This window comes from Cotesia typhae, unplaced genomic scaffold (genome assembly GCF_013202065.1).
Source record: "Cotesia typhae breed Kobodo isofemale line unplaced genomic scaffold, CoteBio_Ctyphae contig_22, whole genome shotgun sequence".
Lineage (NCBI taxonomy): Eukaryota > Metazoa > Arthropoda > Insecta > Hymenoptera > Braconidae > Cotesia > Cotesia typhae.
This window is the reverse complement of record NW_027423728.1, coordinates 7,124,980-7,146,580: the sequence shown is the minus strand read 5'-3', so window position 1 is coordinate 7,146,580 and position 21,601 is coordinate 7,124,980. Positions and strand designations below refer to the sequence as shown.

The following is a 21,601-nucleotide window of genomic DNA, read 5'->3' as shown; positions in this document are numbered from 1 at the left end:
GTAAATTACTTAAACAATTGAATATTAATATAGAACAATTTTATTATTTGAATAGAACTAAATTTGTAGGTGGCAGCACTAAGCGACTAATAATAACAACAATCATGTCTATGACAACAAAAAATTAAATGACATCTTGAAGTTTTGTTCTATTTTTTTGTGATTTCAGAAAACAAATTTCTAAAGTGATAATTAAATTTAAATAAAAATAAAATCAAGATGAATCGATTATTTGGACGTGCAAAGCCAAAAGAACCAGGTCCAAGTTTGTCTGATTGTATAGCAGGAGTAAGTTTTATAATTTTATTTAATTACAAGTTAGGTTAAAATGACCTTGCTGGTAATGATTCATAAAATGGAAAAATTCCATTCGTAATAATTGCTAAAGACAATTGAGATAAATTAATAAATTAATTTTTTAACATAGGTAGACAGCAGAGCTGATGCAGCTGAAAAAAAAATCCAAGCTCTGGATGTTGAGTTGAAAAAATGCAAAGATCAGATGCTGAAGATGAGAGACGGGCCTTCTAAAAACGCTGTTAAGACCAAAGCGTTGAGAATATTAAAACAACGTAAAATGTACGAGAGTCAAGTGTCTAATCTGAGACAGCAAGCGTTTAATATGGACCAGACCAACTATGCTACCCAGTCATTGAAAGACACTCAAATTACTATTGCAGCTATGAAAGACGGGGTCAAGCAAATGAAAAATGAGTTTAAAAATATTAATATCGATCAAATTGAGGTAAAAAGCAAAGACTAGGTTTTAAAAATCTTTATCAATTGCTTTATCAATCATTTTTTACATCTAGGATGTCCAAGATGACTTGGCAGACATGCTCGAGCAATCAGATGAGGTTCAGGAAGTTCTTGGTCGTAGCTATGGCACGCCTGAAATTGATGATGATGAACTCAATGCTGAATTAGATGCTCTAGGCGATGAAATCGCCCTGGAAAACGACGGTTCATTTTTGGATGACGCTATTAGTGCTCCCAATGCTCCCGATAAAGACCCTGGTGCTGCGTCTATCAGAAATAAGGTTCCTTGTTTTTTTAAATAATATTTTTTAATATTTAATAATTCATTGAAATCAGATCAGACCTGATTAGAGCAATAATTTTTTTTTTAATCATTTGTCATTTTTTTTTTTTTTTTTTTTTTTTTTAGGACGGAGTTCCTGTCGATGAATTTGGATTACCACAAATACCAGCTAGCTAAGTCAATTTAAAATTCTAATCTATTAAAGTCACTACTGCAATTAATTACAGCTTGATGAAACTGATGTAATCAATTTTCAGCTTTATAATAATTAAAAAAATTCAGTTTATTAAAATAACAAAAAAATAATAGTAGAAAAATTTATTATCGAATAATACATTAATTAATATTTTTTTCATTTTTAAAGTTTATTAAAAAATATTATAATTCTTTAAATTTAATCATTAAAAAGTATATTTAAATTAAATGAAGACCAAGTGTGTGTCTGATGATAAGCAATTATGTACAATGTTTAACCTCAGTAATCCAAAGTAAATATATTTTTTGCCACGATAACTTATACTTATTTTTAATTTAAATTTATTATCAATTAATTAAACATTGGTTTTTGGCTATAAATATTTTAATTATATCCTAGAAAAATAAATAAAAAATAGTTTAATTGACCTAATATAATTATAAATATTATTTTACTTTAAGACGAGGAATATTGTGAGGTATTTGCCGTTCGACTTCTCTGTACCGATCGCAGACGACTTTAATACTTTCTTTCGCTTCATCAAAGTGTTCGGCCTCGAAGCCGTCGACTTCCAAGTAATGATGTACATGTGCTTTGCGTTGGTACAGTTTGTCAAATTGATTAATTACATTCTTTAACATCAATCGCATGGATGTTGAGTTGAGAAGACACAGGAGAGACGCGGGATGACCCGCTGGAGGCACATTGCATAGGCCTATTTTCATAACTTCTTTACTCCACGGTGTAAATTTAGCCTTGTTCTGAAATCTAATTATTTTATTTTTTAGTAATTAAATTTAAAGTCAATACTGATAAAAAAATTTACTGATAAGTAATTTAATCACAATGAGTAAAAAAAAAGAATTAAATTATGCAAATTATTACCTCTGAATATTTCTTATCATATCATCCATGGAACAATTACCTCTGGCAATGTGGCCAGCACTAATTATCACAGACTTTGGATTTAATGGATCCAATTTAATTAACTGATGCGAACGAGACCATGCATTCATGAATAATTCATCTTGTACTCTAGAATAATATTTTACATGTTGAAATTTTTCCAAGACTGACTAAAAAGATTTGATTTTTTTAAGACATGAATAAATTATTTAACTCACTTAGTTTTTTTAGTAATTGTTAATTTAGGAGCAGTCATTGATATTGGGCTAACACTGCTGAAAATATAATGCAATTGTGGATAAGGCACTAGATTTGTTGCTAAATCATTCATATCAGTATTCAAACTTCCAGGAAAACGCGCTCCACTGCAATAAAAAAATTAAATGTCAAAATTAAAAATAAATTATTAGGTAATTTCTTAATTATTGATATTTTTAAAGATGTAAGCTCATCCCGATGTTACACTCATCGAGACTTTTTATTTGAATACCCACATCAATTTTTCATATATTTTGTATATTTATATATATTATATATATATGTATATATGAAAAATATATCAAAAATGCATGTGGGTACTCAAATGAAAGCTCTTGATGAGTGGAACATCATGATGAGCTTATATCTTTAAAAATATCACAGTGACTGCAAGGTTGCGAGTAATTAATTACAAGAATTACCTTGTTAAATGCAATAACATATTTACGACAATGCTATTCATATCTTGGAATGGTTTACAGGTAGCGTTATAATTGAGCTGATCAACATTATCCTTTTTACAAATCTGGGAATTGCAGATGTCGAGCAAAGCTCCATTATCTGCTGGAAAGACACAGGTCGCGTGATCAATTAGTTCTTTAGTGGCAAGCAAGACGTTGTAGGGAGCCGTAACTACATCCTGGGCCGCCGCTGGATGAACAGTGGACAGAAATTTGTCTACGTGAGGGTATTCATCGGCAAGAAGACTCAGAGTCGCTGTTCCTAGACCGGAACCCGTTCCACCGCCTAGAGAATGGGTCAATAGAAAACCATGAAGACTATCACACCGCTCTGCGGTTTTTCTTATTGTTTCTTCGAGTTTGTCGTGGTAATTTCTGCCATGGGTGTAGTATCCAACAGCCCTAGGAATAAATTTTTTTTTTTTAGTCATCCTAAAATTTTAAGTTTATTTTTATAAAATAGTTTCTTTCATTACCAGTTGTTACCTGAACCAGGATAGTTTGTCACAGTACAAGTTTGGTCAAATAAATTTCTCAGAGGACCTTGTTTGAATCTTGACACCACGCTGTCTTCCATGTCTATTAAAACCGCCTGCAAAGTTTGCTAATTTTTATTTTAATTGAAAAAAAGACACTGAAGTTGACAGACAGTAGAAAATTTTTTATAATTTTATAACAACCAAATTATATTGTAAATAAAATCTATTCTGAAAAACTATTTTTAAAAAATTGCATTTATAATTTTTTTAAATTTCTAAATGTCAATTTTTTTATTTATTTTTGCCATAATTTATTTGTCATAAAAATTCTAAACATTATCAAATATCTGCTAAATTAATTCTCAATGACATCAAAGTTAGCAGTCATTAGAGAATTTTTAAAATTTATTTAACAAAAAAATTAGTTTCAAAAAATGATTTTAAAAAAATTGGAATTTTTATTTTTTTTTTAATTTCTAAATGTCAATTTAAAAAAAAATTTTTTTTTGCCATAATTTATTTGTTAAAAAAAAAATTCTAAAAATGATTAAATTTATTTATCTGCTAAATTTATTTTCATTCAAATTCTTACTCTTGCTTTAACTTTAGCAGAATTCAAATCAGAAATTCGCTTGAAAGAAAATTTTTCCGAATTATCGGGGACATAAAAAAAGCTATGAAATGCATCAGCCAGATCATCGATATTTTTTTTATGGTCTTTTTGGAATTTTAATTGATTTACACCTCCACTTGATGTTTCTATGCCATACTCGTGCAATGCCAATGGCCAAAAAGCACTTCCTATTTGATTTCCACATTGTCCAACTAAAAAAAAATTATTATAATACTACAGAACTATAAATTACAATTTTTAAATAATAATAATAATAATAATAATAATAATAATTAAATAAATACCTTGGACACAAATAAATTCACTCATAATGTATTATGTCATAGTTAAAATAAAATAATATTTCCAATTAACCTCTTTTTTTTTCAGAGTGTAAAATCAGTGTGATTGTAATTTTTCCCGCCTTTTATCCTATAAATATACACAGACATATTAATCAGCTGATTGATGAAATCAGTAATAAGTAGTGTTAATGTTGTTCCATTAAGAGTAAACTGTGATACATAAAACTTTTGTTGTCCTGGCACGTGATCAATTAACTGACAAAATACTTAAAAATTAATAGTATTTTAGTATTTATTTAGAGTTTAAAATATTTTAATACACGTGGAGCAACCTTCGCGGTAAACTGATGGCATTGTTGTGAAAATCCAGTTCAAGATCAAATTATAGCTTGATAAATAAATAACACACCCGTCAAAAAGTTATTATATATTTACCAAAATGACTGACTATTTTATTAATAATTCAATGGTGCTCGTTATTTTTTTACTTCTGCACATTCTAGCAACTGTTACAACCGCAGATTCTCGTGAGTTCTATTTTTTTTTTACTATTCTAACCTTCAAATTTTTTGAATACCGGCTTTTTTATTTTATTGATTTTATGTGTAATTGTTTTACAATACTAAAGTTAGCCGACGTTTTTAATTTTTTTTATTTATTAAATTATAACAAAAAAATATTTTTAAAAAATTGCATGTGTAATTTTTTAAATTTTCTACATGTGAAATGTTTTAAAAAATTATTTTGTAATAATTTTTTCAATAAAAAAGAATTATAAAAATTTTTAAATGTCGACTAACTTATTTTTTATAATTGTTTTTCATTTTTTTTTTTTTTTTTTTTTTTCAGTTCACTATTTAGAACCTGGTGATTCTATTGAAAATTCAGCGTCTGGTTTACGGATTTTTTGTCATAATGCTAAACCAAAGTATTTTATCCACATTTGGAGAACACTTATTGTAAGAATTATTTATTTACAAAAATTATTTAATTTTTATTCACAAAATTTCACCAGCAATTATTTTTAAATTACTCTAGATTATTCTAGTACACAGTAGAAATAATTTTGTCCGTCACGTAAAATATCCATCTATATTTCATACATTTACAAGGACATTTTACACGGACTGTAATTTTTAAAATTACAGTCATTAATTTGCCAAAGAATTTCTTTAAAACTTCGATCTTTGCTGTCTAACTTTTTCTGCTGCGATTGTTTTAATAATTTTAACTAATAAAAATTTTTTTAGATGAATTTGCACACAGACTTGGATACTTACGATTTATACGATGGAAAAACACCAGCAGAAGTCATTGAAAAGCATGACATTAATCAGAGGTCCTGGAAATTTAATTGGTTTGGCACAAAAAAAAGTAAAGAACTTCGAATCAATCCTTTCGAAGACACATGCATCGGAGTATTCACCTATCCGTACAATAATTATCGTTACAAGATGTCTATGAAGTTAATAAGTAAGCTAAATTAAATTTCACTTTATTTTTGATGAATTTTAAATAATAAAAAATTTTTTTTTTCCCCAGAAATTGATTCGTGGAAAGTATTAATGACTATTGGGGGCATAGTCTTGTTTTGGAGTGCAAAAAAATTAAGTAGAAATACATTGTTCTATTACTTGACTGGAGTTACGCTGGGTGTCAAGTTTTCAGTTTTGATATTGGTTTGGTTTGTTGGTAAACTGTTGGGTCGTGTAAGTTTTAATTATTTTAAGAAACCCATGTAATCCTTTAAAGAAATTTAATTATAATTTAAAGACTTGAGAAGACTATAATTGTACTTTATTTCAGGGTAAAACAATGTATTTAATGATTGGAACTGGATGGGCGATGAGCTCATGGCTCGCTCGAATTCTTTGGGATAATGCTCAAATTATTTTGATCCAATACAGAGATTATGTTATTTGGTATATTTTGATAACTTCTTTAATTAGTTTTCTCATTTGCTATCGAATTGGGCCTGTTACTAATGCCAAAACTAAACAAATTATTCAGTGGTTTTTACAGGTAATTATTTACACAAAAATATCAGTTTTATATTTATTATTCTTGTTAAAAAATCGAAAATTTAACATACTCATAAATTAAATTTTTTAGGCCGCTGGGATGTCGATGATATATTGCAGCAGTTACTTTACTGAAGCATCAATATCATTTTGTATATTAAATTTTATAATTTACAATTTTCCGATCGTCGTATACCACAAAAGTAAAAGTTACTGGTAGGTTTAAGTTACTGCGATAAATTGTTATTTTTTTTTTTTTATACTCGCTCTGTTTATTTTGTATGAATAATTAGTTATTTTATTAATAAACTGTATTTATTTTCACTAAAAAAAAATTGATATTTTTATTTATTGTTTTATTATTTACGACTCGGCAGGAAAAAAATGTTTCCTGAACGTCGGAAATTATTAACTGAGAACGAATACCGACTCCAAGCAATCCGAGAAACTAACAAAGCATTGGATGAGTTAAAAGGATACTGCTCGAGTCCTGAATCAAATCCTTGGAAGACTGTCTTGCGGTTAAAAGATCCAATAAGGTAATTTTTATTGCCATAGGAATTTAATAATCAAAAATAAATACTAAAATTTGTGTTTTTAATTTATTTTAGGTTCGCCAAATTTATGGAAGGGGATTCTCATTTGTCAGACCACGAGACCTCGGAGCACGATTTAGAAATAACGAGATTAATTGAAGAGTGTGAATACACTGAAGATGAATATGATGATGATGACTACTGAATAATAAAAATTGAATAAAAAAAAATCTGTTGTACTTAAAAATTATTTATAAGTTTAGTCGAGTGTAATTGTTTATACTAAAAAAAAAAAAAATTTCCTGAGCTTAATTATAATCATGTTAAATGTTGTACATATTTGTCATCTTCGCCATTAATTTAACACGAAAATTAATAAAAATATTTTCGTAAAATTTTTATTTGTTATTGTTCATTTTTAATAGTTTAATTAAAATATAATCTTTTAAATATTGTATAACATTTATAAAAAATTGTGAGAGGTATGAAGACTTTAAGGCACCATCTTACGGCTTATAACCGGCAGTTAATTTGATAATTAATTATTAATAATTAATCATTACCATTAATGTATTACTAGTTAAACTTACTGAGTAATTTGTTATAATTAAGTAGTTAGTCTCTGTAAAATTTTTAGCGTTGATATTAAATTTCTTTAACGCATTCGAGAAATTTTTTTAGTCTTATCATTTTCAATTGCTGGGGGTGGTCCTTTGACACTTTGGTGGCGATTGTAAACACTGAAAAATTAAAAACAAAAATTCAATTTTAAATAAATTGTCGATAAATAAATATTTTGATAAAAGCGCGGTCGATTTTCTAGTTTTAATAAAAAAATATTAATATTTCAAAGTAACTTACTATTTGTATGTTTCAGAGCGAATATAATCCATCACATGAGATATTCCAACTTGTAATTGATCACCGATAGGTGTAACCCATGGATTGAACTCCATTCTAAAAACTGCTTTATTACTGACTAAATCAAGATTGCCAATTTCTGGAGGAAGAACAGTCAAACGATTTCCTTGGATGTGCAGCTCCCGGAGTCGAGTTAGTTCACCAATTTCTTTTGGTAATTCTATTAAATCATTCTCACGAAGTACTAGCTGTAAATATATCAAACTGTCATTATATTTATTTCAAATAATAGAGTTGAGAGTCAATATTTACAATTTGAAGATTTTTCAGCTGACCGATTTCTGGGGGTAAATATTCAAAGTCGTTGTCAGCGAGATAGAGAGCTCGTAACGTTTCTAAAAATTAATATAATAAATACATTTGTAACTCAAATAAGTATAGAAGAGTTGTCAGTTTTTTTTACCCATCATAAAAAAGTTCCCAGGTAAGTTTTTCTCATGGAGATTATTGTAAGTTAAATCAAGCACTTCAAGAACTGGAAAAGCACCAAAACCTCTTGGTAGAACATCCAACCGATTCATCCTGCAATAATTGTTCATTTTAATTTTTTTCCAGTAATTAATTTAAATGCAATGATTTCTGGTATAAAATTAAAAAAAATTTTTTAACGTCTGTCAACTTCAGAGTCATAAATGCAAACATACCCAACATTAAGTATCCTTAATTTTGGCATTTGTGATAAAGAAATAGGCAATTCTGTGATGTGGTTGTTAAATAGATTTAATATCTCCAAGTTTACAAGATTTGCTAGCCCCGGTGGGACAAGTTGGATTTTATTGTGACTCAACGTCAATCTTGTGATGTTTAACATATTAACTGAAACAAAAATTTAATTTATTATCGTAATTTTTTAATTAAATTTTATTTACAATAATTTGATTGCTGTAAAATTATAAAAGAAATTTCTAATGTCTGTCAACTTAATTTTCATTATAAAATTAATCATGACAGTTTGAATTTTGAAAAGTAAAAAAAATCCCACGTGTGAATTAGAGTAAGAAAAACAAAAATAAATGATGAGCGCAGGCGTAACCACGCCTCTAAAAATAATCCGGAATGAAAAAAGCTTGTGTCGTCATATTTATACATAAAATATATGAAGGTCAAAAAAGTTGTCGCGACAAGCTACCAAATTAGGCTCGTCCAGCGAACCTCCGTACAAATATGGAACACCAACAAGTACTCACGCAAACCAGGCATCTCCTCAAAGGTCGATACATTTTTATCTGCGAGATCAAGCTCAGGATTTTGGATTTCCCGAGCTTCATCTAGGATCTTCTTGGCCTTTGACATCTTGGTCGTAGCAGGAATACACGATACTGGGGCTTGGTTCATTGCGCGCGCACTTAACTTACAGTCTTACAGCAATACACAAGTAACCACAAGTAACCAGAAGTAACGTCGGGTATCGTCTTCCGTCAGGACCTTTAAATAAACTGTTTACACTGCTTCCACCAGTTCCACCATCCACCTTCCATCACTTCACTTATTTGCTGTCTCTTTTTCTTCTTGACTTACTTTTACCTTCTCTTCTACTTGACTGTCAGCCTGGTTTTATTTTTATTTAAACTTACTCAACTCCGCTTATCCGTGAGAAATCCCGCCTTTGTTTCTTTTCTCAAGTAACACCAGGTGGCGCCACTTACTTTAAAATTGCAGTCATCAGCGCTCCATATTCTTCTGTATGACCTAATAACATCAAACTTCAGTTCACAGACATTAGAAATTTTTTTAGAATTTTGTAACACTTAAATTATTATAAAAAAATATTAAAATTAAGTCACCCGAAATCTAAAAAGTTTTTTTTATTCAAAAAATTTCATTTGTAAAAAACTTAAAAAAACTCTAAGTACAATTTTTTAAAAATATTTTTTAGTTCTAATTTAATTATTAAAAAAAAAATTAATAAATCTAAAAATTTTATAAAAATTAATTTAGTAGATATTTAAAAAGTTTTAGAACTTGTGTTAACAAATAAATTATGGCAAAAAAATAAATAAGAAAAAAAAATTGACATGTAAAAAATTAAAAAAATTTTAAATGCAATTTTTTTTAAATAATTTTTTAGAATTAATTTAATTGTTAAATAAAATTAAAAATTTTTCAAACATTTTTTTTATTGTAATTAATTTGATGACACTGAAGCTATTTTTTTAAAAGAACTAATTTTTAAAAGAGTTATTAAATTTTTTTTCTCAATATTTCAAAATTAATTAAATCTCTAAAGACATTAAAAAATTTTTTTTTCAGATTCTCAGACAAAAATGATGACAGTAATATTAATTATTGTATGTTAGATTTGACATATATAACTGTAAATTCTACAATAGTATAAAAAAAATAGATATGACTTCCTGTAATCTACAGGCGCCACAATAAATTGAATTAAATATTTATAAATTAATAATATGCTCATTTATTTAGTTATTAATATTATTTATAAAATTGATAATTATAATAATTAGTTTACTTTTTTGTTTCAGATAAACGTTGGAACGGTAGACTTTAATGCAATAATGCATAAAATAAATTCTTGTGAAATGAAATAATATTAATTCAGGGATCATTAAAATTCATCCGGCAGACAGAAGATTGTATATCAATGTTTAGATTGCATTAAAGAATATAATAATAAGAAGAGAAGAAGGATGGTGATAGTTGGACCTGTTGAGTGCAAGGGAATAAGAATAAGCGTGAATTACAATAAAAAGAGACGTGGAGTGCGCGTAGAAGACGACTAATGAATTCTTAGGGATGGAAATAATTTCCAATCGAAGAGAGTTATATCCGAGAAATGTACACCGATAGCACTCCTGTCTCCTGTGTTACATATTCAGTATATACACAAGTAGTATTATATTTAGTACGCGATGATACTTTTATATATTTATTTATATTATCTTTTTATGTTTTTAGTGTAATTTCTCTATTTCCCGTCTCCATCTCACTGACTCGCCAATTCAACGATACGTACGACAACGACGCCTTGGTGATGATGGTAATCCACAATTATAAGCCGATAACGAGCGAATGACTTGGATATCGCGGTGAACTGGTTTTCAATAACGTTAACGTATACCTATTTTTATTTTTACTTTATCTTTTTTTTATCATACGTATGCATATATATATATATATATATATGTGGATATGTTTTTTAATATTTTTTTCAGTTTCTTCGCCCTGTACTGGTGATATCCTGCGGTTGAAACGGGAGAAGCGCGCATTCCACGACGGCCTCCGTGCAAACTTGTGCAAACGCATTATCGGCCTCCATTCTGCCTTTAAGTACTTATTTTTATTTTTATTTTCTCTTATCACAATGTCAAAAGATCTTATGATTATATTGTTACACTGTCCACAAAATTTCATTCATTCTCTTAATAATATAGATTATTATTTATCATATTTTGTTTTTCAGTTTAAAACTTTGCGAGAAGAAATTGAGGTTATTTTTCATATCTCTTCATAACTTTGATCTCTTGACAACAATTAAAAATCTTAACTTTGAAAAAAGATAATTATAATAATTAAATAATTTTCCGTTTATAAAAATCAACAATCATCTGTATAATTATCAACTATCTTGAGAAAATTTATCGTTTAAACGGTGAAGAAAAATTTTGCAAAGTATTTTTCAAGTAAATCGAGACATGAAGTTAAAGTCATTATTGACAGGGTACTAATTATCATTAATTTATGTTATATTATTTACTGAACTTTCTTAATCTTGAAAAGTTGCTTATACAATCAAATAAATATTTAGCGTAGACAATAAATATAAAATGACAAAAAATAAATCGATAAAATTTGGATAATTTGTAACTTGTGCGATAATGTTGGAAGGTTATTGCGGTTTACCACGACTATTTAAACCTATGTAGATAGTTTACTTACAGAAAAATACACGCTGAAGAACGAGTAAGTACGGATAGATTATCCGGACGTGTACATCTACCGTTTATAGTCAAGCTTGCTACTTCCAGCGTGAATTATCCACTGGGATCGAAATAGAAGGTAATAACGTACGCTCATTTATAATAACTATTAAAAGTATTAATATTGTATTTTAATATTTTAATTTTTAGGTATTGAGTATTGAGTAACAGTTACCGACTCCGGAGTTATTTTTATAATTTAATTCTTCTTCTTCTTCTTCTTCTTCTTCTTTTCTTCCTTCTTCTCATCTTAATCTTTTTACGTCTGCTGATGATCGAGACTCGGTGTCTGAGTGTCCGGACCGGTCACGGCGTCAGTAAATTGACCGATAATGTTACCTGGCACTGATTACCGGATAGTAATGATGGATGCAGTCCTCCGAGAGATACATCCTCCTCTCTCTTCTTATTCTTCTTTATCTCTATCTTTTCTCCCCGAGCATCAGGAATTTGAATCTTCTTCTTTTCATCTGCAGCTCCACGTGGTACCACTAGGTCTAAACCTGGCACGGGGGCTGTCCTTTTAGTCTTCACTTGCTGGCCAAGGTCGGTAACCTTATTCTTTTTCTTGATCTTCTCCTCGGCATCAGACCCTCGGGTACTCTTTGGCGCCACTCACTCCTTCATTTTCAACGCTGGGGAAACTAACTGATGAATAAACCCTTTGAGCGATAAATCGTCACACTTATTCAACGATTTCACGCCTATAGTCTGAAAATTTAGTCTATGAATCAATGTACGCTATTATCAGATACTTAAACTTTCATATTTTTTTTTTTTATTAACAATTTTATCTATAAATATCATCAACGCCCTCCGTAAGTGTTTTACACAATATTATTTTATACATTTAATTTATTTATAATGTTCAATACAATTACTTTTTATTTTTAATTATTTCATCATCAATTTTTGATTATTTGCCATTACAACAATTAAACTTGGAATTTAAAAACAAGTAAAAAAATAATAGGCACTATTGCACTGGCATGATTAACAAAAATGGATGACCCGGTTGATGAAAGACTTCCTACTGGAGAACTGCCAAGAAAAATTAAGTAAGTTAATTACTATCATACCGAAATTAAGGGGAATGGCCACTGATTTTTTTTTTTTTTTGTTAAATCAAATTTTATATATTCAAAAAATTTATTTTGAAAATTATTGAAAAATTATGTGGCTATTCCCCTTGAGACAAATAACGATTGTATGATTTTTTTAACAAACGATTTATTAAGAAAATAAAAAAAAAATTTTTCTAATCTATTTTCTTGGTAATAATTTATTTGTTAAATTAAATAAGGATGAAAGACATATACATTTTATGGGTGATGCTTGCTTACGCAATCCCGACTATTCCACAGGCTACACGCGATCCAGCATTTCCAGAAGTGAGTGATGTTTCATTTCCACCTTTACCGAGATCGTCTTTCCCTGAATGAATAACCAAAGAGCGGCCAATAATGCTATCAGGCCCACTAAGAGAAATTACTGTGTCGGTAATGTTAACAATAACTACGCCAGTTCCATTTGCTTGGAAGTTTCCAAGATCTCCGACATGTCTTTCAGCATCCATTGGTCCTCCATGGGTTTTCTAAAATTAAGAAATTTTATTTAAATATTTAAATATTTAAAATTAATTAAATAATAACTTGCCGATTTTTGAAAATTTTAAATTTTTTTAGCGGGAAATTAAAAAAAAATTAATATTTACGTTTGTAGGATTGAAGTGTTCGCCAGTGCTGGTGCAGCCGTCAGAAAGATCTCCTTTTTGGTGAACATGGATGCCATGGTCACCCGGAGTGAGACCGGTAATAGTTCCAGAGATTCTTACTTCTCCAGTGGAATCGTCTTGAACCAATATAAAATTTCCAGCGACGTCACCGTTTGCGTCATTGGGATAAAACTTTACATTTGCTTTAATATCTTCACTGACCGCCGCAGAAACGAGTACCAGTGTTAAAATGATTGATTTCATTTTATTATATTTTGTGTGGAAAAAAAAAAAAAATTCTAAAATCGCACAATTGTGTTCAGCTATCTACGCAACACTGAAAACTTATCCGATAATGTTATATGCGTCGTAGAGATAACGTGAAGCCACAATGACTATCTTAGTCTACCGGCGTTCGAGTTAACTATAGACAAATGCAAGATTTATGTTTTTAAATGCTGGAAAAAAATAATATTTATTAGCAAGTAAATAACAATAAATAACACATATGTCTGATAGGTACAAAAACAATGAAATTATATAACAAGATCAGAAATGTATAGCCGAGTATTATCATGAATTATTGATAAAATGATTTCAAGTATCGCATACTTATAACTTCAAGTGACGGTTCGTTCAATAAATATTTATGCACTTTTGCAATAATTTATTGTAATAATCTGGATACCATTTGTAGTGCTGATTAATAACTTTATTCAATTTGCTGAATAAAATGAAGGAAAAGCCAATAAGATTTCAAAAGTAAGGATATTTAAAAATTTTTAATTAATTAAAAAAATTATATTTAATAATTTAATTTGATAATTATCTTTAAATATGATGACTAATAATGTATAGCTATTTTTAGGTAGATCCGAGATGGGTCCCGAGAACCATAAGGGCGTATAAAAAAAATTTTTTTTGGACTTATAAAAAAAAAAACAGAATTTTTATTGCATAAAGAGAATTTTATATCAAATGAAATGTAACTACTGTTGGGACTTAGCAGGAAGTAAATGGTGGGATTTAATAAGACACTTGATGGTAAATAAAATGAAATTGGTAGTAAGTACATAATAGTAATAGTAATACTTAGTATATTGGTATCTTTACAATTAAAATGCCAGTCATTTAAAAATAAATATTTCAGATGAGAGTTACAACCGTTACATGATCCAGCTTCTGTATTTCGGCGCCAACACTCAAGTCAGGTGTGTTTTTAAATAAAAAGACCGAGTGGAAGTGGAGTTGGAGTTGTCCAGTAGTATTGCTGCCAGCGGGAGACCCCCGGAAGCTTTTGGATCTCGGTGATCCTCAGATTCGATTAATATAATATGGTATTAACGTGTGTTTAAATTAACGCATTTCTGAAGATTATAAGAGTTGTTAAGCAGTAGTTGTATTAGATTAATCGTGAAATCCGATCTTTGGACTCTGTTAACTCTCTTATTATTATATTATAAAAGAGCGTAGAGTACAGCGAGAGGTCCGAGCTTGTTTCTCACGTGGGGTTTTACCGTAAGACCTCGCTAATGGTCACATACTGCTATCTTGGTTCCTGCTTCTGATCCCGAGTCAGAGTCCTTACTTTTATATATTTAATATAATATATAGGCATAGTTGAGAGGAGACTCGAGGCAGTAGAAGGGTCAACAAATACGAAAAGTATTAAGTAACCAGCCAAGAGGCGCAAAAATAAAATTAAAATATCGGTAAAAAAAAGAAAACTAAGTAAAATAAGATAAGAAGATTGTTCGACGCGTGCAACGGTTCCTTTCGCGTGCGTCGATAATTCTCAAGGACCTTTCGGGACCTCGAGAAATATATGCATGCGTGTCATGCATGTATATGTTATGAGATTATTATGATTATGATGATGATGCTGAGGTGAAAGAAGAATCAGGTAATAATGCGAAAAAAAAAAAATATATAAAAAGAAAGAGATAATAATCTGGATATGGAAGTAAAGTGTGAACCAGTTATTGATTCGCTTTCGCCTGATCTTGGGCTTGGGCTAGTTTTTTTTTTTTTTTTTTTTAATGAAATCTGATGATGAGTTATCTAACAGTTATGTTCAATTAAAATTGATTAGACACGGTCACTCTAATTTTGTAATTTCGTGGATTTAATCTGCATGAAGGATTTATGTTGAGACTTGCCGAGATTTATTATTAGGAGAGTTATTTACTTTGGAGATATTCCAATTATTCAAAATTATATTAATAATCCACGTCTATATTTTTTTAAAAGATTACAGTCGAGTTTTTATTTTTATCAGATAATTCTCAGCTGTTAAAATAAAATCATATGGATGGTTGATAATTATCTGAAACGTTTATTATATTTTACGATTTCTCAACGAAATTTTCTTTAAGATTAAGTCTCTCAAAAAGTGAGTCAAGATCTAGATAAAAAAAATAATAAACTCTTTTTGTATTTCAAATAAATAAATTTAAAAGTGACAATGCACTATTTAGAATGTTTAAGGTGAACACAGAAAGAAAAATTTCTTGACTGGAGAACAAAATTTTTGGCTCAAGAAAATTTTTTCCGGTGAAAATTTTTATTGAAATTCTATTCTTGGTGGAAGTAATTTTTTCTTAATTTAAATTATCATAAATACTTGATACAATAAATTTTTATATTTGATCAAGCTTTTTAGATACTTTAGGGAAGCAGCGTCACTTACTTCAGCTAAGAAAAAAATTTTCTCACCTTGAGAAAATTTTTTTCTTGAATATTTGATACCCATTTTATATTATTTTAGCGTGCAATTGTTCATATTGAAAGAAAAAAATTATTCAATATTATTTGATCTTCCCATTTGACATAATCAATAAAAATATTAATGAAAATTAATGAAATTTAATTTTTTGGAGCAAGAGAGAAATTTTCTCAAAACAAGAAAATTTTCTTGACTTAAATAAATTTTCTTGGATCAAGATACGTATTTCTTAAAGCAAGAGAATTAATTTTGTTGGAAAAAGTGAAATTTCTTGTGTGAAAAAAAAATTTTTTTTTTTTTTTTCGCTCAAGAAAATAATTAGGAAGAAAAATATTTTGATTTTTTTTTTCTGTGTAACAAACTAATAATAGTGATAGATGACACTTGATAGGATAGAAACAAACACCCCCGACCTTTGTTAATATTTGCTGAGGCTTATTTTAATGAAAGAGAATCTGGCATATGGTAACCGGAGTGGTAAGCTGGTGAGCTGGCAAACACTGAATAGTTATAAATAGGATGTTGTAGGATAGGTATTTTAGTATTCGCCCGAGGTAAAAAAGCCTAGCATCCACCAATTGTCTCAACTCACACATATCTATCCTTACAGATCGTATCTTATCATATCGGAATGGATTTATACCAAAATAAACAATCTAATAATTCACAAGATTGAGCACCTGGAATTTTCAGGCAGGCCTGCAGTTAACTCGTGTAATCGATGAAAACAATTGTTTAAAATTGCTCTTGCCCTCTGACTTTATATACTCTCAAGGCTAAATTTATGCAATCACTCATTGCGTCTGTGTTATTACAACTTTAGTTCTTATTTCTCAGAAGTAAAATTACTTTAATAGTAAAATTCCTTTTTGCGGATAAAAAGCATCATTTTCTGCAATAAAATATAATATTATATATTATATTATCCAGCCTAATTCTCACCTCGTATACTTCTCAGGTATGTATTCGTACCGTCGCCTATTTTTATTATACATCTTCTAAACCGAGTTCTTATTCTGACCTATAATTTCGCGGTAAAAACCCCTGATATATATTTTTTAGTAAATCATTCAAGAGGAATAATTCTGTGAGGTATTATTGTATATATTCAGCTTGTTATCTTATTGCACAATAAAATAGAGAGACACACATGAGGATAGTGAAAAAAGTAAAAAAATCGGGGATAAAAACACAACGAGATACATTTATAACTGCATGCCCTAATAACAATAATTTCATACATCGTAATACGTGACGGTATGTTAACCATACGTATATTTCAGAATAAAAGATAACATCGCGATTTTATATGCGTGCACCGATATATAGAATTGGCTAAGTCATCAATAAATAAGCTAATGATATTGACATTTTTGGAAGACCAGCAGATAAAAAAAAAAAAAACGTGAAGCAAAAAGGATAATTCTAAAATCACAAAAAATTTTTTTTTCTGTGTAGAAATTTTTTTATTAAATTAATTTTTTTTTTTTTTTTTAATTAATTTATTTTTAAAATTAATTTTAATTTAATTTACAAACATGTATGAATAACACTCACATTCCATGTTTGTAAAGATGGACCTTCTTTTCCTTCAAATTTTTTTTTTCTACAAAATTTAAAAATCTTTTTTAATTTTTTAAATTTCTTAAATATATCTTCTATTTGTAAATGCTATGTATTTTATTAAATCAATAATACTAAACATTCTACACAAAAAAATGTAATCATATTTTTGTAAATTGCCGAAGGCGTTTTTTTACAAATAAAATAAAAATAAAATAAGAAAAAATTTCTAAAAATAATACCAGAAAGTTTATATATGTTATGATTCAGTGTCTGGTTTTGTTGAAAGTAATAAAAAATTTAAATAAAGCGATTGAAAAAAAGAGTGTGAATATTATTTGAGATTTAGAATAAGTTGGTTTGAGATGTAGACAATTAATGGACTGCGACTAATAGACGGTAGTGACTGGCTAATGATACCTTTTCATTCACACAGAGCTCATTTATCGTAACTGGCATTGGTGAATGAATTCTGATGCAAAAGACTGCTGTAAGTCTTGTCATCTGTTCTTTGACTGCTGCTGCTGCTACTGAATATTTTATTTTTCATAAATATTTTTTTTTATTTTTCAGGCTAAAGTGAGATTGAGACCAAATGAGGCGAGTATCCAAATCCCGGGGGTAATAATTTCAGTGGCAAGGTCGTAAATGTTGTCTGGAGGAAATAAAGATTCAAGATGACGCGAAATTAGTTAATAAGATAAAAAAAATAGTTGTTAGAGTTATGCATTATGGTTTTAGGGTTTCGAAATTCAGGATAGAGAGTCTGTGTTGCCGGGATTGGTAATTTTGAGGTGGCACTTCCATTTACTCAACGACTGGTTGTAAAACTGCAATCGGAGAACCCATAGAAGAAGAAGAAGAAGAAGAAGAAGAAGAACTGCAGACTTCCCGCCATGTAGTAATTGCTCGTCAAGCCTTGACCAACGATAGTATCCACCTTTAATAACTTGTTGGAGATGTGGTGATGCTGCCCGAAAGATGTACGGAAATAATACTGTAGATAAATATTTAACAAAAAAAATAAACTACAACATTCACGAGCCGGTAAGACAAATCGTTTTTTAAGTAATGTTAATTGTTAAGTTTACTGCTAATTTAATTTTACTAAAAAAATATTTACAGGCAAAAACACTCGAGAAGAAAAATAAATCTGAATTTATTTCTAATAATAAAATTAAAAATAAAATATTTTAAATTATTAAAGATTAAAAAAAAATAATAATAATAAAATTTATAAAAAGGGTGATTATTAATGTTGAAGAAGACTTGAGACATGAAAAGCAATTAATCAGGATCGGTTGACGAGCCGGAATTTTTCTAGTGACTATTTATCTTGGACTTTGGTTAAAATATTAAGACCTAGGTAATACTGAGTCTTTACCGACTATATACTTGACGGAATATTAATTAAGAGGGACAAGTTGAGTATAAATATTATAAAATATTATATAAAAATATTTAAAAGAGTTTTTCCCGCAGGTGCAGAGCATCCGGCTGGCGCGTGGGTGTAATCGGGATGCAAAATGATAAACGAGAAGCGTAACAAAGTCGAACGAGACAGTAAAGAGCCAACGAGAAAAGATGATAATAATAAAGCAAGCTAAAAATAATAATAAAGGAGGAATAATGTTAGTAGTATACATAATAATAAATAAAAATAAGAAGAAATAAGAAAGAAGAAGTAAGCGCCCCTGAGGTTACTTGGCATCCTGATAACTGGCTGGTTCACCTCTTCAATCTATCGGTCTATGGTATAATATAAATCCGATATTTTTATTCTTTAACCTAGTCGCCATCACACCTCACTATCTTTTATTTTCTCGGGGGCATTCGAGCTACACCTCTAACACTCGCCGGTAATACCCGGTTTCGAAAATCTCTCCAATAATCTTTAACAGAATATTCTTATTCTTATACTTATACCTCACCAGAGTATTATTAAGATAGACTCAACAGGATCCAACTTCCAACAGCTTTTAATTCTCAACTGCGATTCATATACTCCAGGGTAATTGATCGAAATTTATTCCCCGTTATGTTGATGGTAAATTAATTCAATTATTTTTATTTCAACTATTTTTAATCGATTTAAATAGAAATTAATAATAATTCTATAAAGGTTAAATAATAATCGAATATAATATCTTGAATCAGATCCAACGAATGTGTACTTTCATCTGAGCGGTAGTAAGGCGGAGCAAGACTTTCTGCAGGTGTCAGTCTCCAACTAATCGCTCTCTAGATCTCGGTAATTAACTATATTTCTATTTATCCCCAAGGTTAAACACCCGGCCGTTTATTTTTCAATGATCCTAACAAGTAAAGTAATAAGGAAGCATTCTACTAAAAATATTGTTGTTATTATTTTGTTTTATCAATTGATATTTAATATCTAGTATATCTGATTGGTGAACGGGTCGCGACAGGTGAATTACAACTCGAAAACTTTCGAAAAATGCTGCTGCACAGAAAAAAAGGTTCAAAATATTTTTCTTCTTAATTATTTTCTTGAGCGAAAAAAAATTTTTTTTTTCACACAAGAAATTTCACTTTTTCCAACAAAATTAATTCTCTTGCTTTAAGAAATACGTATCTTGATCCAAGAAAATTTATTTAAGTCAAGAAAATTTTCTTGTTTTGAGAAAATTTCTTTCTTGCTCCAAAAAATTAAATTTCATTAATTTTCATTAATATTTTTATTGATTATGTCAAATGGAAAGATCAAATAATAATGAATCATTATTTTTTCATTCAATATGAATAATTGCACGCTAAAATAATATAAAATGGGTATCAAATATTCAAGAAAAAAATTTTCTCAAGGTGAGAAAATTTTTTTCTCAGCTTAAGTAAGTGACGCTGCTTCCCTAAAGTATCTAAAAATCTTGATCAAATATAAAAATTTATTGTATCAAGTATTTATGATAATTTAAATTAAGAAAAAATTACTTCCACCAAGAATATAATTTCAATAAAAATTTTCACCGGAAAAAATTTTCTTGAGCCAAGAATTTTGTTCTCCAGTCAAGAAATTTTTCTTTCTGTGTAATAATAATAGTAATGAAGAAGAAGAAGAAGAAGAAGAAGAAAAAAAGATGGTACACTGTACATAATTCACCGAGTACTGGGTAATTGGATACTTAGCGGTTGATCAGATCAAGTCGTAGGTTATTTTTATTTCCGAGATTATCCCCCGTGATTGATTTCTCTCTTCCTCTATCCTCTATCTCTCGATGTTTTATATCTATCTACAATGTTAGAACATTACTTCAAATTTAACTACCATCTTGATAACTATTATCTTTATCGACAAGATCAACTTTTGATTTTATTACCACCCGTATTATATTAACAATCTTATCTCACAACTATCCAATCTATTTTTAATATTTAGAAAAATCTCAGGAGAAATCGTTTGTAGATAAAAGTTCGCTTGTCTTCATTATAATGTTCAATTTAAATCAGACTAGAAATTTTAAACCTAAGGTTTAATGAATTTTACTTAAAAAAAAAAAAAAAAAAAAAACTTTTGACAAGAATAAAATTAAATAAAAAAGGTAGTTGAGTTTAGTATAATTGAGAGTCAATAAATCTTTTGATAATCAAATATTGGTTTACGAAAAGATATTAAAGAGGCTTGAGGCGTTTAAAGAGAAGACAAGATTAATGTTTATCTGACTAAATCGGCGAGTTAATAACACATTAAATCATGTAAATCATTATGATTTTGTAATGTTGAGTTTATAATATAGTTATTTTGAAATGATTTAAGATTTATGTCCGTAGCATATGTATGAATAAACATAAAATATCAGCATATACCACCAAAGAATAGAATAGAATTGTTAAGTTACTCTGGATTTATGTGATTAGGTATTTCCAGGCGGTATAGTACTGCCGTCTAGACTTGTAAAAGTGTT

General features: G+C 29.0%; 5 protein-coding genes and 2 long non-coding RNA genes across 10 annotated transcripts; 4 read left to right on the top strand and 3 right to left on the bottom strand.

Annotated features, from left to right (window-relative positions):
- Positions 1-122: 122 nt before the first annotated feature.
- Positions 123-1,555, top strand: Vps60 (vacuolar protein sorting 60). The gene is made up of 4 exons (XM_074238376.1): positions 123-288; positions 428-745; positions 813-1,040; positions 1,169-1,555. Exons 1-4 carry the CDS (start codon positions 220-222, stop codon positions 1,217-1,219), a joined length of 666 nt encoding a protein of 221 aa, XP_074094477.1. The 5' UTR covers positions 123-219; the 3' UTR covers positions 1,220-1,555.
- On the bottom strand, positions 1,389-4,420 carry LOC141524468 (tubulin epsilon chain). Its single transcript, XM_074238369.1, has 8 exons — positions 4,261-4,420; positions 3,935-4,167; positions 3,340-3,455; positions 2,825-3,265; positions 2,363-2,509; positions 2,124-2,273; positions 1,694-2,006; positions 1,389-1,633 (listed from the first exon to the last, which is right to left on the bottom strand). The coding sequence occupies exons 1-8, from the start codon at positions 4,283-4,285 to the stop codon at positions 1,586-1,588; spliced, it is 1,473 nt and encodes a 490-aa protein (XP_074094470.1). The 5' UTR covers positions 4,286-4,420; the 3' UTR covers positions 1,389-1,585.
- Positions 4,421-4,473: 53 nt separating this feature from the next.
- Positions 4,474-7,212, top strand: Nemp (Nuclear envelope integral membrane protein). The gene is made up of 8 exons (XM_074238372.1): positions 4,474-4,787; positions 5,110-5,219; positions 5,511-5,733; positions 5,803-5,969; positions 6,067-6,282; positions 6,373-6,497; positions 6,659-6,820; positions 6,893-7,212. The coding sequence occupies exons 1-8, from the start codon at positions 4,700-4,702 to the stop codon at positions 7,020-7,022; spliced, it is 1,221 nt and encodes a 406-aa protein (XP_074094473.1). The 5' UTR covers positions 4,474-4,699; the 3' UTR covers positions 7,023-7,212.
- Ics (ras suppressor protein 1) lies at positions 7,190-9,317 on the bottom strand. The gene is made up of 6 exons (XM_074238374.1): positions 8,926-9,317; positions 8,383-8,554; positions 8,142-8,260; positions 7,991-8,073; positions 7,679-7,926; positions 7,190-7,557 (listed from the first exon to the last, which is right to left on the bottom strand). The coding sequence occupies exons 1-6, from the start codon at positions 9,071-9,073 to the stop codon at positions 7,473-7,475; spliced, it is 855 nt and encodes a 284-aa protein (XP_074094475.1). The 5' UTR covers positions 9,074-9,317; the 3' UTR covers positions 7,190-7,472.
- A 3,196-nt stretch (positions 9,318-12,513) lies between these two features.
- LOC141524475 (superoxide dismutase [Cu-Zn]-like) lies at positions 12,514-13,792 on the bottom strand. Of its 2 annotated transcripts, none has more exons than XM_074238378.1 (3): positions 13,391-13,792; positions 12,996-13,270; positions 12,514-12,717 (listed from the first exon to the last, which is right to left on the bottom strand). In XM_074238378.1, exons 1-2 carry the CDS (start codon positions 13,652-13,654, stop codon positions 13,016-13,018), a joined length of 519 nt encoding a protein of 172 aa, XP_074094479.1. In that variant the 5' UTR covers positions 13,655-13,792; the 3' UTR covers positions 12,514-12,717; positions 12,996-13,015. The 2 variants fall into 2 exon arrangements, with proteins under 2 accessions (XP_074094479.1, XP_074094478.1); XM_074238377.1 differs by having other exon boundaries at positions 13,020-13,270.
- A 128-nt stretch (positions 13,793-13,920) lies between these two features.
- Positions 13,921-16,314, top strand: LOC141524477 (uncharacterized). Of its 2 annotated transcripts, XR_012478712.1 has the most exons (4): positions 13,921-14,020; positions 14,088-14,152; positions 14,259-14,455; positions 14,541-16,314. It is a non-coding gene; the product is annotated as an uncharacterized LOC141524477 (long non-coding RNA). The 2 variants fall into 2 exon arrangements; XR_012478711.1 differs by having other exon boundaries at positions 14,008-14,152.
- Positions 16,315-16,480: 166 nt separating this feature from the next.
- Positions 16,481-20,017, top strand: LOC141523899 (uncharacterized). 2 transcript variants are annotated; one of them, XR_012478628.1, is made up of 6 exons: positions 16,481-17,073; positions 18,115-18,168; positions 18,252-18,725; positions 18,804-19,101; positions 19,161-19,725; positions 19,836-20,017. It is a non-coding gene; the product is annotated as an uncharacterized LOC141523899 (long non-coding RNA). The 2 variants fall into 2 exon arrangements; XR_012478627.1 differs by having other exon boundaries at positions 18,804-19,725.
- Positions 20,018-21,601: the final 1,584 nt, after the last annotated feature.

Excerpts from the sequence above, each read along its gene's own strand:
- Vps60 (XM_074238376.1), top strand. The coding sequence starts at position 220 with ATGAATCGATTATTTGGACGTGCAAAGCCAAAAGAACCAGGTCCAAGT. Across the intron at positions 289-427 it reads TGTCTGATTGTATAGCAGGA|GTAGACAGCAGAGCTGATGC; the intron begins GTAAGTTTTATA and ends TTTTTAACATAG. Across the intron at positions 1,041-1,168 it reads CTGCGTCTATCAGAAATAAG|GACGGAGTTCCTGTCGATGA; the intron begins GTTCCTTGTTTT and ends TTTTTTTTTTAG.
- LOC141524468 (XM_074238369.1), bottom strand. The coding sequence starts at position 4,285 with ATGAGTGAATTTATTTGTGTCCAAG. Across the intron at positions 4,168-4,260 it reads TGAATTTATTTGTGTCCAAG|TTGGACAATGTGGAAATCAA; the intron begins GTATTTATTTAA and ends ATTTTTTTTTAG. Across the intron at positions 2,007-2,123 it reads ATGATAAGAAATATTCAGAG|ATTTCAGAACAAGGCTAAAT; the intron begins GTAATAATTTGC and ends TAAAATAATTAG.
- Nemp (XM_074238372.1), top strand. The coding sequence starts at position 4,700 with ATGACTGACTATTTTATTAATAATTCAATGGTGCTCGTTATTTTTTTA. Across the intron at positions 4,788-5,109 it reads TGTTACAACCGCAGATTCTC|TTCACTATTTAGAACCTGGT; the intron begins GTGAGTTCTATT and ends TTTTTTTTTCAG. Across the intron at positions 5,970-6,066 it reads TTGGTAAACTGTTGGGTCGT|GGTAAAACAATGTATTTAAT; the intron begins GTAAGTTTTAAT and ends ACTTTATTTCAG.
- Ics (XM_074238374.1), bottom strand. The coding sequence starts at position 9,073 with ATGAACCAAGCCCCAGTATCGTGTATTCCTGCTACGACCAAGATGTCA. Across the intron at positions 8,555-8,925 it reads TGAGGAGATGCCTGGTTTGC|TTAATATGTTAAACATCACA; the intron begins GTGAGTACTTGT and ends TTTTTGTTTCAG. Across the intron at positions 7,558-7,678 it reads CGCTCTGAAACATACAAATA|TGTTTACAATCGCCACCAAA; the intron begins GTAAGTTACTTT and ends TTAATTTTTCAG.
- LOC141524475 (XM_074238377.1), bottom strand. The coding sequence starts at position 13,654 with ATGAAATCAATCATTTTAACACTGGTACTCGTTTCTGCGGCGGTCAGT. Across the intron at positions 13,271-13,390 it reads AACACTTCAATCCTACAAAC|AAAACCCATGGAGGACCAAT; the intron begins GTAAATATTAAT and ends TCTTAATTTTAG. Across the intron at positions 12,718-13,019 it reads TGTGGAATAGTCGGGATTGC|TTCTCCAGTAGGAAGTCTTT; the intron begins GTAAGCAAGCAT and ends TTTTCTTGGCAG.